This window comes from Haliotis rubra, unplaced genomic scaffold, assembly GCF_003918875.1.
Source record: "Haliotis rubra isolate DU_JTF1 unplaced genomic scaffold, ASM391887v1 Scf168, whole genome shotgun sequence".
In the NCBI taxonomy this organism is placed as follows: Eukaryota; Metazoa; Mollusca; class Gastropoda; order Lepetellida; family Haliotidae; genus Haliotis; species Haliotis rubra.
The window spans coordinates 281,431-297,745 of record NW_025765647.1 but is presented as its reverse complement, the minus strand read 5'-3'; the positions used below and the strand labels follow the sequence as shown (position 1 = coordinate 297,745).

Genomic DNA, 16,315 nt, shown 5'->3' with positions numbered 1-16,315 from the left:
TTTGGCGCACATGATTATTGGTCAAGTCAATAGAGACATTCCCTTGGGGTGAGGGCGTGTGTTTGGAATTCACTGGATCAACTTCTTTGTGACAAATGTCGGATACTGTTTACCACAACTTCCTGCCTATGGCGAACTGTCAGAAATTATAGAGCTGCGAATTTAGTTTTCTTCAATACAGTCAAGTCTTGTCACATTAAATTTGACAGGTTTTATTGTCAACCATAAACGTTCCATTGCTACCAAACTAGTGATGGAATCTACAGAGGCTTTAGTGTTACAGTGGCTTTAAATAAAACATATTTACACCAAACTGATAAATTGTTGACTGCAACCTTGACAAGCGACGCGGTTCTCCGTGGGTAAATTCGATATTTGGGATATTTGTCAATAAAAGCAAAAGCAAAAATCCACAATCATCAGAAATCTTAACTAAAACAGACTCTACTAATAATGCTCATCGCGTGTTTATGGACCAGTATCAAGTAACGATGATATCAAGTGTGCACGAAAATGTTATCGTATCCTGCCCCACATGTGACACTCGTCACAAATACACGCAAGGGCATTTCAATTTTTCACTTGAAGAGTGAGTGAGTAAGTATGGTTTTACGCAGCTTTTAGCAATATTCCAGCAATAACACGGCGGGGGACACCAGAAATGGGCTTCACACATTGTACCCATGTAGGGAATCGAACCCGGGTCTTCGGCGTGACGAGCGAACGCTTTAACCACTAGGCTTCCCCACCGCCCTTCACTTGAAGAACTAATTTGAGACAAAATATGGTCGTTATGTGGTCAGATTGTAATATTTGGCCAGTTTACTCATTTCAGGATTGGATATAGCGTGGTTGTTTAAGTATTATGGCTGGACTCCTTTCAAATATGAGCAGAGCCGATCGTGGACATATTTTAAAAAAGTATTTCAGCCTCAAAACTCAAATACATCCTCCCGTCTACTTATAACACCGCACATGTCCAGTGAACAATCTTACATGCATAAAAACATGCACACGATTAACCAAATGACATTTTGTGAATCCCGATCGAAGATAGGTTGTCATATTTTTCTTGTCCAGAAAAATATGTTTTATTTTATTCTCAGAGTGAAAGTAATTGCTAATTCGATTTATCATTCACATCAAAATTTCCCTTTGAGAAATAAATTAATAATTACGGCAACGCTTTTCTGTTTCCACCCTGTGAATTTCTCACTCAATTTACAAGCCATTGATTTACATTCGTATCTATGGTTAAATATATTTTAGTGTGATAGAAAACAGACTTTGGAGTCTAGTTAAGCAAGACGTTTAGCTTTCAGTGGAGTGAACGATGATTGATGAAATTTTGACTTTTTACAAGGATTCCCAACTAATGCTGTTGTTTAACATTACACAGTGTCTACCACCCGCCTCGCGCCGCTAATGAAGAAACCGGCCATTCAAAGTGGAGTTTAAATAACATAATCCAGATATATTAATATTGTGTATCTAATATGCCGTAAGTATAGGGTGAAATTTCTATTATGGCAGGACGTTTGGGGAGTGCTGTTTTTAGAACGGATGAAAAATGACAAGGTTTGAATTAGTTCAGACTGTGGAGATTTATGACCGTGTTTATAGGGGCTGAGATTGTATGTTTCCTTATATGCTTAATGGACAGGATGGAAAATGGGTTGGCCTTGAACTCGATGATGGATTGAGATGGAATGCGCTGATGGACAGATGGCCAGATGAAGAGACAGTAGTTGATGATGGGTACTTGATGATGTTGTAACACATGTTATATTTGGGATTACACTTTCATGGGTTCCATTTGACCACTTTCTAAACGGCATTGTGTTTTCATTGATGCCTATTGGGTGCGCTTGATTTCTTGTAGAATGACGGAGTAAATAATACAGGGATGAGCTGTTGAGGAAAGGAAGAAAAAAGGAGAAATATATTGCAAATACATATATGATGATCATATGTTCTATGTTAAGTCGCTTCAAACAACATTTCAGCGTGTCAGCCTTATGTTGGATTCCATATGTTGATAGATATACAATAGATAAATGGATAGATATGGATTCTTTGACAGAAACGCGTGCATTGAACCAGTTTGTTCCACCTCGCACAACACCAATTGGACTTTCGTTACTTTGAACGTTTAATGAGTTTATACTATTCAAAAATAGTTAAGAAAACATGGCTTTTCCAGATCAGAGTTTACTTTATGCAGTCATAAAAAGGGTGTTATTTAACATGTTAGTGGTATACAAACAGTTGTCTCTCTTATACGCATGATTCGTTAAACCGGAATTCCTTTATGTGGACGATTAGTTTATAACGGTATCGTCCGGATAAACGGGGTCATGTTATATTTGTACATATCATCACGGGAGATAAATATCCATATCCATACATACATATATAAGGTGGGTAAATGTATAAACCCATACTGACACATGCAAATGGGTATAAATGTTTATAACCAGATATAACATCAAGACTGCTATGTCGAATTCTAATCCAGTTAGAGAGCGCCCTCTCGAATTCGTAATAAACAGATGCGGCTGCAGATAGACATATCCCCGTATCTTTTATCAACGTATACAAGTTCTAGCTAAACATACATGTTTAGTATTTTTGTACACGTTTGAGTATATTTGTTTGGTTTTCTCACCAAATACTCCTCCAACTTTGAGTACCGGGAAATGGAATGCCAGAGGTTTCTTGTTCATGTTGAAGAATTTGTTTATTTTTGCTCTATTTCGTCGCTTGTTTATTTTGGTGTAAGCAAGCCAGTATACACTCGAGAAGCGTGAGTTCAAACATGTGCTTATATACCGCACTGTTCCCAGTCAGGGAACATCTGGATTTTCCTGAAAACTCAGCACTGCACTATAGCAAACATTGACCCAAGGCATCGAAAACACGAAATGGTGCAATTAAATCTCTGGTTTTACCTGTCAAACATGAAATAATAGCCAAAACAATTTCCAAATTCTTGTTAAAAAGAAGCGACACTAATCCAGTTATTTACCCAACAGTTGTTGATTGGTCTGTAGCGGTACCAAGTGCGACTTCATATACTTACATGCAATGCCATTTGGTGCCTGATGGGAAGGGAAATATTTCTTATACTTGTTTGGGGCTGGTAATGATAAGATAGGGACATGAACGAACATAGAAATCTGGCTATGAAAAAAAGTGCATTGACCTTTGTCGGAGTCGACAACTTCATTAGTGTTAATTGGGTGCGTTACGCTGCACGACGACTGATCAGGAAACGATGACGCTCGTTGAGACGAATTCACTTTGAAGACGTTTTTTCCAAGCGTAGCAAACAAACGTTAAATATTCACTGCTTATATGGAAAAGTGTTTTAAACTCCATAAATCACATACTTTGTAAATCGAATACTTGATTATTGATAAAATACTGATTATTTTAAATATGTATAGAATTAACACAATAGTTTTTGCTTGGTGATGTTGAAATGAAATAATTATTTGGTTTTACGTTTCATCATGTGTTGACATTTATTGAAATCTTAATCTTACAACACGTTATAAATGTACATGACGTCACAACTCACGCGCTTGAGAATTTATTAATTACATACATGTACTCGTAATTTCTTCCCATTACCGCGTAAGGCAAACTTGTTGGGTTTTTGGGGCTTACTTATTCTATCAATATTATTTGAAATCATTCTATTTTTATCACGAAATGTATGCACGTCTCATTTGAATGCATAGCCTTACTGTCAGACAAAAGAGAGCATCCACACGTTTGATGGTAGATAAAACGAAAGAAACAAGAAATGGTGTTTCGACAGTGATATTCCGAAAGAATGTCTTGTCTGGGGATCCAAAGTCTGCAGTGTTTATGCAATTTCAGGCTAATTACGTTTTGGGCAAGTTTGTCACTTTTTGGCCAAATCCAATATACAGCGCCATGCTCTGTTTTGCTTAGCAGCTCAGTCATGAAAGTTCACGTCCCCAAAAATGTAATTTCTTTGCCGAATATAAATTAATATGGCAAAACCTTCTCAGTGTAGGATTAGGAAATGACTGATGTTAAACCAAACCGACATTAATCCAGATTAACATCTTCCCCGAAAATATTGGGAATATCATGTTTCCGAAATAATATAGATTTTGCTAGAAACTTCTGATTTCTATAGTAGAAACAAAAGAATCCCTAATAACGAGGTTCCGTTGTAGGTTTATACATCTTCAACATAATTACCCAGCTATCGTTTTTCAGAAACACATGTCCATTTTCATCCTATGCTTAGACACACATGAACAGGACATTAATAATCCGTGGTTGATTAGTTCTGGTAGAGACGTTCACGGCATGTGTGAAAATATGCATAAACGTGGTGTTAATTTCAACCCTTGCGTCAAGTTTCGCTCGTTCATCCCGCTCTCATTTCTACTGGACATGTTTTGTGCGTGCTTGGGCTTCTGGTCAACAGGTGCTTCGCGGAATGTACACCGAAACACAACAAAATATGGCGATAATTGAAGGAAGGGATAATTGTTGATGTTGTTAAAACCCCGCACGGGCCTAATGTAAACTGTTGATACTGGTAGGATTAACTGTCAGAGGTAGACAACAGCCTGTCCGGATCCACCACCTTTGCTATGTACATGTGTTCGAGTGATGGGTCTTGAAATTGACACGTGTTCCTTTCAATCTTTGAATTGCTCTGGAATGAATATACTAATTATGTCGAAATAACCAAGTCGCTTGAAATGAAATATACTAATTACATACTAATAACCAAATGTCATGGAATGTAATATACTAATTATTTTTAAATAGACAACCTTGAATTGTTTAAAAATCTCACGGACGTTTTAGATGAGAAACGTGTAGATATTCACAGTGCATGAAATTGACATTGGATAAAACATGCAAATGATTTATTGACCTCGACACGAAGATAAATTCTAGAGTAATTTCTTACACCTTGTTTCATAATTGACATTTTTCAGAAACATAGTTGTCCTAATACTTCACCATTTATTATAATACACTTAACATTATATTTTTTGCTTGTAAGCCATTAAAATATAATCAGCTGTTTTGAGATGTGATTGCATTTATTTTCAAAGAACACAAATAAGCGCTATAAATGTCATTTTTGGCAGCAAGAACAGATAAATAAATCACAAATGTCACCTCAGACTGCATACATTATGTCAAACTCAAAACGATACGGTCTTTGCGAAAGTTAGAAATGTCTTTTTGTAAAACCCGCTGTAATCGGAATACAAATATAATTGCTTTAATCAGCAGTAGGTCTGACAGCATTATGAAGTCATTATCTGGAATATTTATGGTATGGGAGAAAAGTTGGCAGAAATATTGCTGTCGGTTTCAAGCAAGCAGAGATATACTACAGAGCCTTTGACAGTTATCTGTACTTAGAGCTTCGAGAACCTCGAAGGAGATGGATGATGAACAACACTAGTTCGGGGATGGGGAATGGGAGGGGACCCCCCTCGAGTCAACATGATACCATTGTCCCCCCAGACAGCCATTGTAACACTCGTCCCGATTAATGAAAAGGGGGTCTCAGTTCAGACCTGGGTACCGCTTCTCAATGTAGCATGAAATGAAATAATTTGTTTTACCTATGCTTCGACTCATTCACACAGAACAGGCCCGGATCGTATTTCGTGTTTCTGGCTTTCTCATGGTATTTGATTCGTGTTCTCATTGTGATTAAGGATGCATTTGCCCCCCGCCCCACCCCCCGGGTTTTAATTGACCCACCTGACACTCTATCACAGTAATGTCCGGCGTGACCTGACAAATGTTTTCAGATTCATAGTCCCACGAGTCTTCCTGGTCTGCTGTGGTCGTAAAAACCCGCCTTTCCCATGTTACGGATGTATATGTTTCTAATTAGTGGACACGGCGATCGCGTCGTGGTCATCTCAACTGACCCTTAGTTAGTGCAGAGATTAGCACAACCATCGTATCACCCTATGTGAACCCCAAGGATACCCCTGCCCCCCTCGGACAATCCTGACCCCCTCGCGGCAAGCTCTGACCCTTACGATTGTGCGGTTCACTGAGTTGGTGATATTCTCACTAGGAGAAGTGGACTATTGAATCCGCTGTGTCGATTAGTTTTTTAAATAGAAGTATTAATTACCTGACAGCGAGAGCAAAAAGGTGCGTGAATGGTTTTCCCATCATTTATCTTGTTAAAGGATGTGAATGGATCTGCGGATGACATTTTATACCCCTGTTCTCTCGTACCCATTGCACCGGTGGAAGGGAATAATTGGAAAACCGATTTATTCAACTCTTTTGAACATTTGAAGTTAAATAAACAACAAAACACACCTGAAACATGGTTTTTAGTGCAAAAACTGGTTATTCGCGTCTACCGCTAACAGAAATTCACGCTTTTACCAGTTATAAACTTTTTAAATTTCCCAAACGTAAAGCGTTCTGGAATTTGACGGATGTATAAATAAGCTTTTACTTTTTACTCCTCCCATCTAAACATAGAAATTGTTTCATGTTATAACTGCCAAGAACTGAGCTAAATGAAGTGTTAGCTATTCGGATTTGATGACTGGTCTCAATGGCAAGCCCTCGTTTCTGAGGGCATAACTGGAAGGAAACTATCCGCTCAATGCTCCCCCGTTGAGATAATCACAAGCGCCCTTTATTTTCCTTATTAGGAAACGCAATTTGAACTCCGATTCGTATCAAGCAGCTGATTTGCAACAATTCACGGCCATTACTCAATCATAGTTCTATTAACCCACACCTTGCAGAGTCGGACTCCAGAAGGAATCTATTATTGTCAAAGACACTTTGTGTCAATAACATGGTCCTGAATATCGTATTTGCCATTCTTTGGTGATCCTGTCACCAAAGTCGATCGGTTTCAATACACGAAGCCAGATAATGATTGATGGCTCTACCCGCCTCGACCCCGAAGACCTGATCTTGCCTGTCCACACCTGGTTTGGTGGCTCCATAGCTCCTCACAGCGACGTCACTTGTCCTCACACTGCCGGAGCTCCAAATTCCGCCTCTATCACAGAGTACTCAATGTAGAAATCATTTCCTGGGGCCTTTGTCTGAAACTAGCAGATTCAATCTGCATCAGTCTTGCAGTGCTTAAGGAGTCGTGATGGGGCTTTTCATTGTGAGAATTATTGGAAAACCGTCACGTTACTCTCGTTTATTTTAAACATTTTATTACATTTTTCCTGGTGAGGCGTCGGGGTTTACTGTGACGGAGACGGAATGGGAGAAATTACTCATTAACGCGCTGGATAATGCTTTGTCATTATGACCAGAAGGAAAAACAGTGATTTACTCCCATTCCTGACTCTACCTTGGTTGGTCGTTCAATGGGGGTGACGAAGCATACAAATCTATCATCGCTCGAGCGCGGAATGTGAAAATTTCTCATTTCTGTTTAGCCTCTCCGTCATAATCCCAGATCGCCACCGAGTCAAACGTACTTCGAGGAGTCTGATTCATCTCAAAAATAAATTAAAGGCCAATAAATAAGAAAATGAGGAGATAATTTAGTGTTCTGTAACAGAAGATAGGGCTCCTGGTCCCACTAAATCAAAGTCTTGTATTTGGGCCTTGACGTGAAGAAACAATAATATTTCAGACTTTGTCAAACGATCCATTACGACAGCCACATGTGCATTGGCTTTGATCAGTCGTTTGGAAACCGACGTTTATCGTGTTTTCAGAGTTCGCTTGCGCGAAAATTCAAATCAGTTCCATCTACGTGTGGCGTAATTTCGCCATGCCATCAATAATAGTGTGGTTTACTGATAGGATTACGAATCGGCCGACCGCTATGGGACTCTGTCAAATGTAACATCTCGAAAGGCTGAAGACAATAATTTAGAAAAATCCATGGATCGCGATGAATAACAATAACTGCAATTAGATAAAGATAGGCCTGGTCTGGTTCTCAGTTATCATTGGGGCTTTTTCTAATGCAGTGATTGAAGTAGGTGGGATTACCAATCACCGTGACTCTACCCAGACTGCCAGATGCTTTGAATATCGGTGATAAGCATGCGAGGACTTCACTTTTCGTTCGGAGTCCAATGAAGCGCTTGATTCGCCGTCCTGTCGACTTTCATGTTAGGTGTAAATTTGATTTTACAGTCATTTCTCAGGCAGAGTTGTATTTTTTTGTAGATTGAGGGTTCCGATCGTTTAATACGATTTTGATTAAATTGCATCAAATGAGGCTTCAATCAACGCACAATTGTACACATACTGGCCTTGTTGTGAAGAACACGGCTGTAAATTTACACACGTCACTTGGCACAGAACTTACTGGGTGGCACTCGGAGGGGGGTGACGGGGGTGGTAGGGTGGAGGGGCAGAGGGAAGGCTGGGATTGGAGGATTGGGAGAGGTGTTAGGATATTGTGGTGATAGGGGATGGCTGGGGTGATAGATCTGAGGATGTGGTTGTGTGATATAGGTGTGGTTGTTAGGGTGGTTGTGATATGATGTGGTTGTTAGATGGGCATGTAAGTGCAGTGGCTAGGTCGAGATGTGCTGAATATTGACTCCGTAGGATACGGATTTGATATTAAGTGGATGGTTACGGTGATGGCGGCGGCGTGGTTAATGCAGGGGTTCGATTATATGGGGTTGGATACAATGAAGTGGATCACGATAGGATGGTCACTGGCTACAATCGGGATCTGATATTACGAAACAAAATAGAATGAAATCAACCTTAGACAGGACTTGGTGTTTTTTCAAGTTGTTTCATGTTGATATGTCTTCAAACACCTTTCCTCTTTTCGTTCAGTGAAATGTGTTCCGTCAGATAATCAAGACCTATTCTCTGGCGGTGATGTTCTATGTTGGTGGACAACACTGCAGTGTGATATACATGTACATACACTTGAATAACTGCTGTCAAAGGAACCACCAGTATCAACTGATCTGTTCGAGTTTTAGGCATGTTTTAAATATGATGCAAGCATACCATAAGGGAGTATCGTTATACGTCACCCAACAGTAAAGCATGGAGAAATGATAAAATGTACAGAAATTCAGCCCAGAGATTAATATAATAATTGTTAATTTTTAACATTTTAATATTAAATGTCATCAAATGTCAAACAGAATGTATGTACACCAATACTGTATCATGGTACAATCTCGGTGACAATCCAACTCAATTGATTATCCGGTATAATCTTTGTCCCATGTTTGTTTCACAAAATAATATATTGCGAAACTACCTAAAATAAGTTTTAGAATCACAAATTAACATTACCACACACAAATATATTGACATATAAAACGAAAATATACCGATTTTCTTGCCCAAGAATAAAATGAAACATTAATATAAAACGATCGGAAACTCAAATGAAAGATTAAAATGAAACGATCGGGAACTCGAATGAAAGATTAAAATTAAAAAGATCGGGAACCTAAATGAAAGATCAAAATTAAGTGATCGGGAAACCAAAGAATGGGTGTGTTCTCGGCTAGGGAATAAAAGCTAGGCTGTGTTATTGATTCATCAGAGACATTGAGAAATGTAGATTGTCTTCAAGTGACAAAGGAGAGAATAATAGCAGAGTTGCTGGCACAGACGACGGAATCCATCTCAATCTGGTTATAGTCGATTGCTTAAATGAATAAAATCCCCTTCTGTTTCTCATAGCTGTCTCGTACAATGAAACGTATTCAGTATAACTGGATTGAATTTACAAGTTCTGTTTCTCGAGTTTAAGTCGGTGGAGGGGCTGATCGATCATTGAAGCGCTGTACAAATAAATGCATTGCAAAGAGGCGTTGATATTGGATTGTTTGTGGAACATCTAACACGGATGTCATTCAATAAAACGTATGTGGGTCTTTAAAGACTGCTTTTTGAGTTCTGTGTGACTCGGTGCATATTTATTAAGTATTAAATGCGTTATTTATTGGCCTGTGGTGCAAAAGGACTTCTCGTTGTAATAAACATCGGCGCTGGCTTCAGACGATTGATGAATTATGTATCAGTTTGGCTCAGTTCATTCGCTGTATAATCTAAAACAATGATCAAATCTCTAATTGTATTTAGGAGGGAAACAATTAACCTTCAATTGCCGCGACTGTAGTCGATATATATTGCCGAATTATTTCGCGTATCCGCTTTGTTAACTGAAGTAGACTTTGTGAAGACAAGCGGCAATGTCAAGGTCGTTTGCTTTGCCAGAGTTTAAGATGCTATTCTTTTCGTAACATTCGTGAAACACGATCTTTCTGTTCATCATCTTAAGATACGATTTTGATCATTTTGAGGAGTCTAAATGTGTCATATTTTTGTTCAGTTTGCTGTAAGTAAAATATAAACTAAAGATAACAGTTTCACAAAGAAATTTAACTATTATAACTCCGATACCTGAATTTAAAACTATTTCTTAGATCGCCGTGTCGATTTGTCCTGTCTTCAAAGATGGATGCATGAAGCTTCTGACGCGATGTCCTAATACCTTGAAGTTTCTGACGTGATGTTCTCATGTTGTTTTTGCTGTGTTGCAGCTGAGCTGAAGATGGAGCTGCTGAGAGAAAAAGAAGCTCGAGAACAGACAGAGAAGCAGCTCATGGACGAACAGAAAAACAGAGGTGAGCTGACAACTAGACTCATGATGACAACACGACTCTCTACATTGCGGAAATCTCTCCTTACTTCTCTAATCAGATATGACTTTCTTTGATGCAGAGTTTTTATGCATCCTCTGTAATAACAGATGGACGTTATTGGTACTAATTATTGGAGTATTATTATCCCCAAACCTTTCCCTTATCATACACAAGAAGGTCGGTAGGGTAGTCAAGTGGTTAAAGCGTTCGCGCGTCACGCCGAAGACCAGGGTTCGATTCCCCACATGGATACAATGTGTGAAGCCAATTTCTGGTGTCCCCCACCGTGATATTGCTGGAATATAGCTAAAAGCAACGTAAACTAAACTCACTCACTCACTCACTCACACAAAATATATTGGTAAAGTACTGACCTCTGCATAACGACCCCCAGTCACTAGTCTCGGTGATGGATATAAAAAGCTGCATTGCAGAGTTGCCTCCCTCAATTATGCGTGGATCTGCTGATGTGAACTGTAATCGAAGATTTGTATTGATCATGATCATGTATTTGTGTGTTTTATCAAGTTGTGAATGAGTAACATTTCACGTTTCTTTTATATATTGTCCAATCGGACACTCTTTAATCGTCATATGCAACGTCTCTTTTAAACCATCCTGTTTATGAGCCATCCCTTTCTTCCGTGCAGTGATCCTGCAGAAAAGGCTGAAGAAGGAGAAGAAAGCCCGGAGGAAGATTCAGGAACAGTTGGAGATTCTGGCTCAACAGGGAGGGCAGTCCGGAGTACCCCTCGACTGCAAGGCTCCAAACAGCCCGGAGTCAACCAGAAATAACGCAGGTGAGTGCTACACGTTCATTTTAACAATTATAATGAAGTCAAGCTACTGCTGCTGCAGAAGATTCTGGGCCAAGAATTCACTGACCATAAAGGGCATTTATTTTAGGCCAGTAAAACTGGAGCAGTTATGTGGCATTATGCAAAATCTTATCAAGCATAACAGCGTTTAAGTCAAAGACGCTGCATATTCCGGAAGTTGAGTCGGCTCACGCCCTCGGGGATCGGTGATTCCACTTCCGGAACAGATTTATCAGATTTCATGAACCCTCCATCTGATACTTGTAACACCCATGATCTCAACTTGTGGTACATGGTGGTTCTCTTGTAAGACTTATTGAAATAACAATGTCTGAAGCGCTGGTGACTGGAACAGCAACAACAATTATTTAGTTACACGAGTCTTTGCATTCTCTGCACCAATAGCATAGCTAAAGAAATGCTTCTTTTTCAGATTCAATCGACCAAGACTCAGACGGCGATAAACACAGCCAATGTGACTCGGGGAAGAAGACACCAGGTGAGCTAACACATTAGGATACACCGTCATAACTGTTGTAACTGCCGCTGTTTAAACCTTGAAACACACCGTGAGGATCCGGGTTAGAATTGGTCTTCAGCAACCCATGTTTGTCGTAAGAGGAGACTAATGGCATCGGGTGGTCAGGCTCTCTGACTTGGTTGATACTTGTCATCGTATCCCAATTGCGTAGACGATGCTCATGATATTGATCACTGGGTTATCTGGTCCAGACTCGATTATTTATAGTGCTGTGCGGCATAAAAAAACAAACAAACAAACCCTGAAGCCATCTTTGAATGATACATGCTAAAAATGGTTAACAGTTTTCAGATCTCTTAGAACAATCTTTGATTGATATATTTTGAAATAGTTACCATTTGTCGTCAATCTTTTTGGTTATTTTTTTTCAGATCTCTCTGACGGTCGGTCAAATCATCGAGACATCTTTGAAACCTTCCCGCCACCCCATACTCTTAGCAGCACCCGCTTTCCCTACCTCCCAATGGTACAGAATGAAGTCCAGTGATCGTCACCATAACAACATATCTAGTTGTCATAGCGACAGGCTGTCACGTGACAGTCCGCCATCTTGACTCCTCTGATACTTTCAGAGTAATGTCTCAGAACTCAAGGTCTCAGAAAACGTAGAGGTCATAGTTGACCAAGCTTCTGGGTCAGTCTGGAAGCTACCCTGTCTCTAACGGTACTAGCCTCCGGTTTAGGGACGACGACTGTAACGACAAACTAAAGACTTAGAGCACTACAGCCCGACCTAGATAGGAGGCGAGGCGGACATTGTACATATGCCTTCAAGAAGAAGAATTGGCTTCATCCTATTGTTTAGAACGTGCAGCAGGGGCCACAAGTGGCGTACTCAAGAACGGCAGATTTGATACAAGGTCAAGGCCAGGAAGGGCAGATAACTGAGCAGGCCCGCTGCACAAGTGTACGAGTTAGGTTAGAAGAGGGTTGTCCATATATGTACGACATTAGATTAGATTTCACTACACTTGAGATGTGTGCGCCCTTGGTGTGTGTGGTCTGTGTGTTGTACTTATAAAACACTGGCGGAACATTTGCCACTACTTATCATGGTTGTGACAAATACAGCTCAATCTCAATAATAACAATGATGAATGTCAAATCTTGGATCTACCACGCGTTAGATGTAATCTCAGACGTTTAGACGGAAGTGTTGCTTAATATTGGTATAAATGCGTATATTGTATGTCTGCTAGAATTGTAGGGTGCGACGACAGTACGTGGTGCGGCGCGACGAAACGGAATCAAAATGGCAACAAGTATTATTTATTCACTGGCCGTACAATAAATCACAATAGAATCAAAATTTAGAATTATTCTAGATATCCAGGATGCATTTTTTAAAAATCAAAATGAATGATATCGTGACAAGAATCAGACCACTGAAACTTACGTCACATTATGATTGCCAATACGATCATCTGTTGTATTTCATGTAATATAGGAGAAGAGATTTCGAGGCGAATATCGCCATGCTTCGCGTCGCGTCGCGCCACATTGTTCGCGCTCTCTTTGGTTACTGACATGGTTATTGTTGTGTTTTTGCAATATAATTACAAATGTTGGTTTATAAAATGCCTGTATGAATCACTGACGTTACTAAGTTGGTCAATATTTGACCATGTTCAGTACATCAAATACAATGTACGCTACGGTGCAAATTCTCAAAGGTCATCAAAAGACATGAAAACCTAAATGCTAGCTACTGATTTAACGCATCGCCGTGACTAATTTAACCAGACAGTACCAGAGAAATCATATTTCTTGTAAATGCATAATATATACTACTCAACGCCCATAGGGATAGGATAAGTTCCTACTGTTGAGACCAGTTTGGTAATGGAAATGTGTAGGAAATTATCGTGAAGCATCCTAAATGGACGTCGATAATGATGATTTCAATATTCATAGTTGAGTAAGATATACATACTGAACACAAAAAGTTAAGGAACATGATTATTTTTGGGGTGTTTTTTTAGTAAAGACTGAGCACAGAATTACTCAAATATATTCCTCATATTTATGATTCATAACTTTTTTTCGTTCATATTTGCGTACCGATTGTTAAGCCTTTAATGTAAGTCGGCTTTTGTCATGTTTTCATGTTTGACTTTGAGAAATATTTTATTACAGACTCTAGAAACGTTCTAGCTATAATATGGTGCTCTCGTTGGTTTCAACCAAATATCTAGTATCTAGTAGACGGCCAAAGATAGACACTAAAGCCAGTCAATAGCATTCTAAATTTAGCTTTAATTTTAAAATTTAAGTGGCATAATTTTAGATGGACTTTGTTTTACTAGGTGTTCAAGTTAATGACATTTGACTTTAGATTAAATGTCTCCAGCGTTCATAATGCAATGCCATTCCTAAATCTAGTCGATTTAAAACTGCCCAATGCTGTTCATCATTGAATAATTTAGTTGTGATAGATTTCATGTAACAGGCGTACGTATTACAACTCATTATCACCTTAGTCAAGGAAAGCTGAACACGAGAAAAATAAACTGTTTCTCAGACGTGTCACTAAAAAACCTACGCATGAGTACTTTTTTTAAAATTCATATTTTATATGTCTGCATGTTCAGTCCCCGTTCAGATCGTGCTGAAAAACGCTCATTTAGTTCTCAAACCACGACATCCCCCCCCCCTTTCAATCCTCTTTGTCACACCTGTCTTTACACTTTTAGAAACAGATACAATTCAAAAATTTCAAATTGTTTCTTCTATTTATCGAACCAAATACTCGTATTCTAAAATCAGTTCAAGTATTCTGAAAAAAAGTATTATAACGTTTACGACAATGTTGTCTAATGTAATCCGAACCTTATAGCTGGGCATAATAATTGTTCTTACAAGTAAAATTTTATCTAACTAGGTTTATGTATTGAAAGTTCGTTTGATCTGAGTTTCGTCAAACGTCCAGTGAAAAATATGCCAAAGTTAGGCACATTTGCTGTAGGAACAGTACGCTGATTACATGCCGCTTTCACGGTGCCCGGATGACAAAGATCGACCGAGGGAAATGCTTCACGCTTGGTTGAATACTGAGCTCCAATAATGAGATATTCCCAATAAGGGTATTGACACGAAACATTATCCGTAATGGCTACCTCTTCAACTTGTTGATTAAGGATTCATTTCTACGGATCTACTGATTGCAGCCGAAACCTATGAGTTATGGTTTATTCAATATCGAAAGCATCAATCTATATATGAAGTATTATTGTCCTTGGACTATGATCATTATATCATTTGTTTTTATAATATTTTTTCATTTTTCATAGCATTCTTGTTTCGGTCTCGTCCTGTCGTGTTCAGATTTTGATGACGTAATTTAGTGACGTCATTGCAATGGCGACACTAGATAATATAAATGTTAGTGAAAATAACTAACAACCGTGAGATTCATTTTCACCACTTCTCCACCCAAATGTGATTGATAATAACTTGTTTGAATGTGAATATTTTGATAACGTATATATTTGTATGGTGATGTGTCACCAGCGAACACTTTGTCGCCATATTTCCCCCATGTACTAATGATTTAGTTGTAGTCATTGTTATTTAGATTTTATCGAAATTGGTTGAACTTTTGCCACTGTTTGGTTATTTTCATAAATTATTCTCAATTTTTATTAGTACGTGCCATCTTTAGTGCCATGTAAATCTGTCATTTTCTGATCATTTTAATCAAATCGATAAATTTGCCCTTCTCAGAAATTCCAAACGATGGTCAGATCTTTTAAATCAATGGTTTGGTGGCAACGCTGTTGTCTGAAGACTTGGTCTCGCATAGAAATTTCCTACTGCGTATGTGTAACGGAAATGATGTCATTTTGCCCTCGGGTTAAACAGTGTATTGCTACGCGTCCTAGTGGCCTGTATATTTTGTGTCACTTTTGCAATATTTCGTGGAGACATTCCTATTTTGTCATCAATAAAAATGTAAAATATCTACAGCTTTGCCTTCTACTTTTGTGATTAGTAGTTTATCAGTTTATTGCGAAGGCCAAGGCCCATATACAGAATAAATATGTAGATATGGTACAACATGTCAGGGTGGTTTGTGACATCGGTTGCCATGGATACGATGTGTGAATCTCGTCATATATAGTTGGAGGAGTGAGTGAGTGAAACCAGCGATGGTTCTGACAAACCTTCTAATATGAACCAGAATTCGAACCCACATTCATATATTCTCGCATTGATTGGAACTTTGCAGCTTATTGCGGTGCCCCATATGCAACGTAGTGAAGTGTAAACCGGGACTTACTTTCGTAGTATATGAG

The 16,315-nt window shown here is 38.9% G+C and overlaps 1 protein-coding gene across 2 annotated transcripts in view; it reads left to right on the top strand.

The window, feature by feature from the left end:
- The window catches only part of LOC124272268 (dachshund homolog 1-like), a 90,286-nt gene extending 74,305 nt beyond the window's left edge, over positions 1–15,981 (top strand). For both annotated transcript variants that reach the window (XM_046707433.1, XM_046707432.1), the window contains exons 7-10: positions 10,560–10,643; positions 11,312–11,461; positions 11,913–11,978; positions 12,392–15,981. In XM_046707433.1, coding sequence (XP_046563389.1) covers positions 10,560–10,643; positions 11,312–11,461; positions 11,913–11,978; positions 12,392–12,507 — 416 coding nt within the window. In that variant the 3' untranslated portion in view covers positions 12,508–15,981. The remainder of the gene's footprint in view (positions 1–10,559; positions 10,644–11,311; positions 11,462–11,912; positions 11,979–12,391) is intronic.
- The last annotated feature ends 334 nt before the right edge of the window (positions 15,982–16,315 follow it).